Source organism: Centroberyx affinis, unplaced genomic scaffold (genome assembly GCF_046629955.1).
Source record: "Centroberyx affinis isolate AG114_WGS23_722 - 3 ecotype Tasmania unplaced genomic scaffold, CSIRO-AGI_Caff_v1 ptg001526l_1, whole genome shotgun sequence".
Lineage (NCBI taxonomy): Eukaryota > Metazoa > Chordata > Actinopteri > Beryciformes > Berycidae > Centroberyx > Centroberyx affinis.
Window position 1 is genome coordinate 80,975 of NW_027279986.1, and position 10,042 is coordinate 91,016.

General features: G+C 43.7%; 1 protein-coding gene across 1 annotated transcript; it reads right to left on the bottom strand.

Annotated features, from left to right (window-relative positions):
* Positions 1 to 4,385: 4,385 nt before the first annotated feature.
* On the bottom strand, positions 4,386 to 9,772 carry ints15 (integrator complex subunit 15). The gene is made up of 8 exons (XM_071527387.1): positions 9,675 to 9,772; positions 8,492 to 8,692; positions 8,144 to 8,365; positions 7,654 to 7,819; positions 7,037 to 7,314; positions 6,148 to 6,385; positions 6,005 to 6,044; positions 4,386 to 5,371 (listed from the first exon to the last, which is right to left on the bottom strand). The coding sequence occupies exons 2-8, from the start codon at positions 8,684 to 8,686 to the stop codon at positions 5,110 to 5,112; spliced, it is 1,401 nt and encodes a 466-aa protein (XP_071383488.1). The 5' UTR covers positions 8,687 to 8,692; positions 9,675 to 9,772; the 3' UTR covers positions 4,386 to 5,109.
* Between the last annotated feature and the right edge of the window lie 270 nt (positions 9,773 to 10,042).

Below are 10,042 nucleotides of genomic sequence, written 5' to 3' on the forward strand. Positions count from 1 at the left end.
CAGCAATAAAGCATGAACTCATCTGATTATTTCATGATTTCATCAGTGACCGCCAAAACTTCAGAATCAAACATGACACAAAACAGGTTGATTTATTGTCCAGACACACAAATACAGCAAGCCCACTATCTTAAGCCTACTGGTTTTTAACATGCATGCACATATCCAGGACTACACCTAGACAGCTATATCTTCTGCTAAACAAAACAATTGACATAACAGGGAATTTATTTCTGTCCTCTCTTGGAAGCAGTGGCCTCATCGTCAAGGATTTAGGGTTTTGAAAGTTCAGCGGCGTTAGTTACTGCAAATCGTTGTTGTAGTTGCACGGATTCTCAGGCCAAGAATGTAAAGCCCCCGTCGAGACCGTTGCTGGCAAAGTGGATTTAATTCTCTCGTTTATTTTCTGTGTGTAATCATTACTGGTCAGTCCGGAGGCTGGTGTTAGACCTGTCGAACAACATGTAATAACAGCCTTGCCTTGATCGGTGGTTTGGTTCAATTGTTAACTGTGGGGCAAAGGTGTTGGAAGAGGAACAGAGCAGCAGGTTAGCAGCTTTCCACAGCACCTATAGTTACCACTTGTGGTGATGTAACAATACACCGACTGTCCAAAACCAGCGGAGGAAACTTTTCCCCCAGAACAAATAATGAAAGATAGTTCAGGTGGTTCTCTTTAAGTCACACATACTGTACAGAGACACAGTAGACTGCAAGGCCCAACCGCACTCCACTGAACAGATTAAGACACATACCCAGCTTCTCATGCAACCCCTTGACACACACACACACACACACACACACACATACACACACTGTTGCCCAAAAATGCCCTCTCTTGTGATTGAGATATAAAGTGCACTGCAGAAAATGTCCATCTTAACAAGCCATTTGATGTCATGTTGAGTCTTAAAATATTATTTTTCTTACAAGTGAAGAAATCTGCCAATGGGGTGAGGCAATTATACTTGTTTGCAATGAAGTTTCACTGGTTTCAGGGATTAGACTAGATACAAGTGACAATATCTGGAAATAAGGCAGAACAAGGAAGACCACTCCACTAGTTTCAAGAAAACGTCACTTGATTCATGAAAATAGTTGAAACAAGTTGATTTGCATTGGAAACAAGTGGTATTGGTAGATTTTTTACACTTCTTTTAAGAAAAAATATTATTTAAGACTAAACACAAGACTAAATGGCTTGTTAAAACTGATTAACATGGACACACTGAATGCACTTGCAGGGGTTTAGCTCTTTTTCACTGAAGTGAACAGCTACTAGTTGATGTTATCTTATCTGGTGTAGGGCAAGGAGGAGTTACACTAGTGATAAAAGATTGTTTATGAACTGTTAACATCTTTGAGGAACTGTTTATGAGTGTCTGACTTCCTTACCAGATGCATGAGATCTGCAAATAAAATTGGTTTCCAGCATTCATTGTCATTTTACTGACAGTTACTCAGAATTGCAGAATTGATTTTTTCCCCCCATAGTAATGCAGTTCACCACACACAACACACACACACACACACTGGGAAGTCGAACAGCCTATCAAACAGGATGTTATTGTTATTTTCTATGGTGAGCTTAGCTATAATGTAGACACCTGCGCTGCTGCTAATGAACCACACACACACACAGCTCAGAGAAACCTTTAGTTCTCTGTGTGAGAGAGAGATGTCTTCCGTTTCCCATAATGGGGCCAAATCTCACTAAAGTACAGTTTTCATCTTTCATCTTCAAACATCAGCTAACATCCAAATCTGTTTGTTTCTGAGGAAAAGTCAATTATGAGATTAGGCCGTGCTGGATGTGAACTCAACGGCGATGATCCTCTCTTTGAGAAAAGTAAATAGCTGTGGTCTCATGGCAATAAATATAACGCAGATAAAGAAAAACACCTAGCTGGACTGTTAATCTTTCATGGAGAAAGTCTTATGGTCTCGGATCTGACAAAACAAGCCTGTAGAATATACTTTGTTTTAGAGTAATCAGTGGCAACCGCCTTAATGATAGCTTCTACTGTATTCCTATTCACTTCTATTCACTATCCAAATTACAAGTTACCCAAATGCAGGAGGAAAGGAGATTTGCTTTTACTCTTCTTCTTCCTCCTGAGGCGTTTCGGTGCGCTGTCAGTTTGCAAATCATAATTTATACTTTCAAAACGTCAGGTGGTTAATTCTTGAGCTGTAGGTGATTTTCAGGCAGGCTTGTGGCTTTATCTGCTTGATCTCTATGGCTATATTTAACACAGAGGAAGTGTAAAAACAAGAAGCACTGAACACCTGTGTTCTAAGGCACAGTTATGTGAAAGTACATCAAATAAACACATTAGAGGAGGCAGGAATTAGTAGATTACATTAGTGAAGATCTGGTTTAAATCTTACCTAATGTTATATGAGGTATGGAGCTTAGAGCATAATTTCAAAAGTGACACTTGCATTTAATTTAAGGATTTTACACTTGAAATGAAAATCCACTTTATGGCATTTGTCTGATGCCGTGCAGACATGAGCTACTGAATAAAATGGTTCACTTCATGTTGAGCGGCTGGTGGGGTTGAAGTTTGTCTTGGCATACCCGGTCTCAGTACCCAGTGAATCTGATTTGGTCCTTGGCCTTGGGAGGTTTTCTTCCACAGGAAACCGCAGGAAACCATGATTCTGCTTCTGCTGACATAGAAAATCCGAGTCCAGCCACCACTGCACACCTGCAAGGGGAACCAGGCCAAACCAGACCAAACCAGACCAAGATTCAACGGGGCCAGCCGTACCCCAGACTGTGGGGTATGACTGGTCTTAGACACATGGAAAATCTTCTGTTTAGAACCAGCCTTGCATATCACTCGACTAGACCAGAGCTGGCCAGCCTGTTTGGTGTGTTTGATTGCTTGAAAATCATTGGACGATCATACAAGAGGGCCAGCAGACAAAATAAGGTGTTATGAGCTGTGTGAAAATGAGTCTCAAAGTCTTGCAAAAAGACTATCAAACAAAACAGGCTGCTGGGTCCAAACATATTAAGTTTCAGGGAAAAGTGGATTCTAAATGCGTCATATAGCTTTCTTTTTTTTTTTTTTTAAAGTAAAGTGATTGTTTTGTTTGACATTAAGTTCCTCAGCATTTGAGAAAATGTTGCATGTGAACTAGACACCAGCGCACCTCGCCAACTTGGAGCCACAAGAGCCACAGGAGCAGTTTAACCTGAAGAGTAGGAGTCCGCCCATTAGTTACTACTTTATATTGACAGGGACACACACACACTCCCTCTCTCTGACACGCATACGCACTTCCATCCCGCCTTCTTCACTCGAACGGTATCAGTTTTGGCACCTTCTGCAGGCCCAACAGTAATGCATCACTTTCCCAGAAAAGATATCCTTATCACTGTCCCACCCATGAGCCCTGCTAGACAGCAGTCTGCATGTACAGTACAATCTGCCTTCAGCACCGTCCACTCTGTGTCACTCACTTTCTGTGTGACAATGTCAGATGTGATCCCAGATACTGCTCAGCAGCACAGTAGTTCTGGGTTTTCTTAAATAAAGTACAATGGCACCGTTCTGGGACGTTCTAATAATGAATAGATAAGGAAGTGAGTGGCTGCTAATTGTATTTGACATAATAGCAACACTGCGTGGGAGTAGACAATGGGGCCTCTCAGTACATTTACTTCCTCCTCACTGGACATGCATAACAATGTGGCTCATGAGGAAGCAAGGTAAGCAGCTCAAATGGTAACATGTGCGTCACAATACACAGATGTGACACACGCAAGTCATGCATGTCCTCCAGCTACCCTAAACCCAATTCTCCACATCCCCAATTCAAACCTCTCCTACACTCGTACAGTGCACTGAAATATTGAAGTAAAAGACAGCCACCGTTGACGCTGTGCAGAAACTGTTTAGGATGATGCAATTCTGATCCTGGATGAGGGAAGCTGGGGGCCTAGGGAGGGCTGAGCATCTCTCTGTGCAGCAGCGATATGCTATCAGGGCCAAGCGTATACATGGGGTTTGGCTCAGAAAGATTCTGATGTCTTTGGGTTACATAATAATGCTTCACTTTGACTTGGGACAGTGGAGAAAACTCTTCATTCAGAAATTTCTACTTTTTGTGGTCAAGTCTCCTGATTCTGGAACAGTGGAACCACGTTGTGTCTCCACTGGCCTAACATCAAATCCTGACACAGGTTTATCTCCTGCGTCTCCCTCTCTACTTTCCAACTGTCTACCTAAAAAAAATACTAGGGTCTTGCTTGGTGTCAATTATGAAAATTCCACTTCTTTATTTTATTTAACCTTTATTTAACCAGGCAGGTCAATTAAGAACAAATTCTTATTTACAATGACTGCCTAGCAAGAGGACAAAAGGACCTCTCGAAGGGTAAAGGGAAAAGGGGACAAAAAAACCCAAACACAAATGTTACATACATCGCAGAGGCAGAGAAGCCCAACACAGTATGGGAACTTCAGCCACTCAAAATTGACAATTACAAATAATTACAGTTGCCCTATTTTACTAATGATGTTAGAATTCTTTCTGCTTTTGTAACCATGCCTACACATACAACTTTCCTCGTTGTCTGTCTTCTTGTTGTTCCATGCAGTAAAAATAGAGCATAGCTGGTAGGATTCAGTTAGCACAATTTGCATGAAGCATAATTAAGCCAGTGGCAGAACTCCCTCTCTGTGCCGTCTCGTACCTTGTACAAATTCAAATAAAGCCCTGAAATGCAGATCTGTTCTCATTTGAAAGCCAATGCATTTGCAAGTGGGAATAGGACAACAGTGACCACAAGTGGCTGATACAAAAAACAACATGAAGAACAGAGTAAAAAAAATATTTATTGGACAAACATGTTAGTCTCACAGTATCAGACTATATCAGAAGCAAATGTGCTTAATGTCATAGTAATACACAATACAATACATCATACAGGTGTCTACACACAGGCTGGCAGGCACGCATTCATATGAATCCATGTGCACAAACACACACATACACACACACACACACACACACACACACACACACAGAAAGCACCTGTACTCACCAATCACATACACATACGCACACACACCTGCAAATTGGACATGTCTATTAGTGGCTGGGTCGGAAGGGGAACGGCATCCCCGACAGGAAAGGCTGAGCGGGGTACTGGGGGTGAGAGGAGGGGTGGGAGGCCAGGGGGGTGTGTGTGGGGTGTGGCGTGTGTGTGGGGTGTGTGGGGTGTGGGGGGTGTGTGGGGTGTGTGGGGTGTGAGGCAATAGGGGAATGAGAGGCGTGTGGGCTGAAAGCCAGCGGCGGGGTGTGGATGTTGTTGTAATACATCACTGGGCCCGACATCACCAACTGGAGCAAACTGTTGACAGACGGACACAAATACACAAAACATGCAAGTGCACACATACGTAGAGAGAGGAGAAAGGAGTGGAGGGGGGGAGAGAGAGAGAGAGAGAAAGAGAGAGAGAGAGAGAGAGAAACAGAGGTAATGTTAAGCTGGAGCAAAAACTTATTGCACCTTATTTGATGTACATTCTGTTCATCAAAACAGTTTGAGAAGTGGTGGGACACATCTACAAATTTTGGGACAAAAAGTTGCATAAAATTAAATTAGAGATACTACTGTATGTGATCAGCAAACTCGTCCCACAGCATGGATATAAGCAGTACAAATGAATAGAACATCTGGGATATTCAAATAAAATGTGCAATCTTTTATCAATTAATTTTGTCATTTCAATTTTCTGTTTTTTCCCACCCACCCCAAGAACTGCCAGCTATGGTGCAACCTTATGCTAAATAAATAAATAATGCAATTTCACAAGATTGACCTTCTCACGATCCCCTACCTACAGAAGACAGGGGAGTGAAATGAAATTACACTGTAGCCTAGTTTGGCTTGTATCCAGCACAATGTCGAAAGAACACTAAGGTTCTGCATGACATGAAAGTGGGGTGGTGGCATCATCAATGAACAGTTATTGGTTCTTACTTGTTGTGGGGGAGGCGGGAACAGATGGCTCTCAGGTCCTCTGTGGAGAAAAGACTGGATGTAACATTGCTCTCACTCACAACCAGACCATGATAAGCAGAAAGCAAAATCATTTTTTTTTTCGTCCATTTTTTCGGCCTTACCTCTGGAGCAGAGCAGCGCTCCGTTGGCCATGGCCACCTGCAGGGCCTGCGCCAGCCGGTCCAGGGCCAGCTGGGAGAGCGTGTGCGTGTCAGCGGACGACGAGTGCGTGTGTTTGTCGGCCTGGTCCAACAGGCGGGAGAGGTCGGAGGTCAGCGCGGCCAGGGGCTCCATCTGGAGCAGCGCCAGCCGGCCGAAGAGCCCCTTCTCGTTCAGTATATTAGGCAGGAGCATGAACACCTGAAGGGGACAGGAGATGGTTAGTGACACAGTGAGCGGTTATTTGAGGATGGATGACACAGGCTGGCATCCAATCCTCTGTCTGTCACAAAATGGGTAATCTCCTTTGTTAATTATAGATTTTTAGTGGAAAATTTCAAGGAAAACTGCTGTATCCCCTCACCATACGCCTGGTTAACTATTAAAAAAAAATCCAAAAGTAAAGTAAGGCAGGTAGGGACAGCTGCCCGAATGAAACAGGAACTAGAGACAACATTCAAAACCTCAGCTGAAGGAGACACAATGTCTCCATTCAAACCCACAAATCTATTCTGTTGTTTCCTGGAAAGTTTTTGTTGGTGTTGTTGGTTTTTTATAGATATGTGGGGGTGGGGAGAATTTTGTTTCTGAGACCCAGGTTCAGTCCTGGGCCCATTCTAGGATCAGTTCGAATAGGTGTTGCAGTTTAAGAATGACTCATATTTGGATATTTATATCATGATACATATACAGTATATATGAATAACTGTGCTGAGATTGCAATGGTAATTGGGCAGGCTGAGCAATAAGGCCAGATGATGAATTTTCATTATTTTTACACTGTTCTAGCTGTGGGAGGTCACCGCAGCTAATCTGACGTAAAGGAAACATTCTACTCTCACACATACACACCTGTAGGACACTGAGATGTAGTGCAGAGAAGAGAGGCCCCGCCTCTGGCTCGCTCTCTGTGCTACCATTGGTCAGCGCCTGCTTCTTGTCTCTCCTGTAGGCCAACGGCGCTTTGACACACCAGCGCACCAAACCCCCCAGCGGTGTGAGGTCGAGCGAGCTGATCGGCTGGTTGCCAGAGAGCGGCGAGTTCAGGAAGGTGATGAGGACGAGGCGAGGGTCGTCTTGGAGCCATGACACAATCATCTGGAGGAGTTCTAGAGGAGGGGTGAGCTCCTCTACACACACATATGCAAAAACACACACATGCACACACGTAAGTTAATATGACAATGAGAGAGGATGCAAAAAATTGCGGGGCGACATTCAACATTTGTTTCAATGCTGTTGTTTTTTTCTAACACACAAGAACATTTATGACTAATAATACTGAGGCTTTGTATCTACCCACCCAATCCCTTTCCTAAAAACAACCTAGGAGAATTTTCGATCTTTGACAGGTTTCAACTCCCATCTCAGTACCAATGGAAATCCCTGTTTTAAGACACTTCCCCGTTACTATAATTCTGTTCTTTTGAGTTGTCCCATTAACATCCAGAGCTCCGTGGGCACAGTACCTGAGGTGAGGTCGTACAGGGTGGTGACGGCAGTGATGAACTGGCAGCAGAAACGTGGGCTAGAGCTGTGGATGTTCTGCAGGGTGGGCACCGAGCCTGGCACCAGACTGCAGTAGTCGTCTACCAGCACCCGCGCCAGGCGCACGCAGTACACACGGTGGGTCCTCTGGAGGAGACACACACACACACACACACACACACACACACACACAGAGGCACGGGTGCAATACGTCCACACAGCACACAGAGACACACACATCAAAACATACAGAGAAGCACAAGGGAGTTAACACATCACATACACATGCACACACAAGCATTATGCTCATAAACAAATGTAAGATACACACACACACTTGAGACATGTGGACACAGAGACATACACTCAAATGCACATGTATTTGAGTTGAGTATGTGTGTGTGTGTGTGTGTGTGTGTGTGTGTGTGTGTGTGTGTGTGTGTGTGTGTGTATGTGTGTTCAGATCCTCACCTGTAACCAGGTAGCAGCGCATTCCATGATAGGCACCCTACCCACAGCGATTGCCATGGACACCAGCTTGCCTAGCAGCGCCATGCGGCTCTCGTCCGCCTGGTTGCCTTGGAGACTGAAGAGGGCGGAGAACATGAGCTGACGGACAGTGTCGCGGCTCTGCTCCTGGAAACAGCTGCACATGATCTCCAGCAGCTGGAGCTCCTGCAGAGCACTCATCCTCTGGAGGAAAAGCACAGGCACATATCTGAATTTGTGTGTCTATGTATTTATGTGTGTGTCTGCAACACACCGCCCTTGATCCTGTCCCAAAGGTTTGTGCATAAGCATGTCAGGCACATGTCTTACCCTGGGCGGGGCGTTTCTGTCCTTGGGTGCGTGCAGAATGAACTCCTCCACCAGCTCCAGGGTTTTGGTGTCAACCTGAGGAGGCTGCCTCCCAGACTGCACCAGGTTACAGATGTAGATGTCCAGGTGGTACAGCAGCTCCTTGGCAGCGCTCAGCACATCGCGTGGCAGCAACGATTGACGAATGTCACCCATCACTGCCTGCCAACAACACACCAAGTTTATTTGACAAGGTTTAATATACATTACAGGTTAAGTTTATCGTTAAAATGCCAAGGTAGACATGGTTAAGTTACACACTTGTTTTCGAAGTGGTGACTGAAGCAAATGGAGTTTTCAACATAGAATTCTGCAACATGAACATATGAAGGGTTTCTTTCAACATACTATATATCCATCTGGAACACTTTTGCCTCCTAAAGTTCATCAGCCAATATCTCAAAATCACAGATGATTCTATCCTCAAAACATTACTTTTTATAAGCAAATGTCTTAAGATGACTCCTAATTTTAACAGTTACCCACAATGGACTTAAGTTTAATACCATAATTGTATTAAAGTGTCAGTGTTTTCAAATGGTGGATATCTCATTTTGGAATGAAACTTTTGATATATTCATGTTGTGGACTCGGCCTTACATAGGCTAACAGAAATCTGTGAAACACTGAGTTACTGTAGTGTCAGTGTGATTGTGCTCTTGTGTCAACAGTGTCCAGCACAACAGCCTATGACTAGCAGGGAAGAAGAAATAGCTAAATGCCAGCTCCACAGGGCAAAACATCACTGTTCACATATCTTGCCATCTTTGATCAAGAATAGCCGTTACAATTAGGACACACCTGTGCACAGACCCTCTGCCCATGGACAGCTCTCTTACGTTAACTGGTCCATACACAGGATAATAAGACAAGACTGTATAATGAACACATTTAAAAGTAAAGTAATTATTTGTATTAAAAGGAGGGTTATTATCATATATCATTGCTACAAGTTGCAGGTGCACAGCTGTAACTGAACCCGTCACAAATGAACTGCAAGCTCCACGGTGAGTCGGTCTCCTCCAACCAGCTACTGTTAGCAAGGCTAGCTAACAGCCTGCTAGCATTTCGGCAACAACTCTCACGAGTGTTAATAATATTCGCGTCCCTATCGACAATATAAAAGTAATATTTGAAGTCTTACCTCTGTCAATTTCCGAAAGTAGCCTTTGAGGTTCCTAATATAGTTGCTGAAAGGGAGACTACGGCTAACGTTATACACACGACAACGGAGCCACTTCCTATAACTACGGAAGCCTGTGTGGGATAAAGCAGCAGCCATTGACGTTTTGACAGTGGACCGTATACATCAGTAATCCTCAACCTTTTTCATTTTTTTAATGTAGTACACATTAGGCCCACGGACCACCATTTGACCCAAATCTGAAAATATTTTTATTGCTAGATTTTATCCAGAAACCATGACTATCTATATTGTAGATAGATAACAGTGAACCTATGACCAAAATAGTCTACATTTCTTCCACATTCTTTAATGGTGTTAAATTTTTT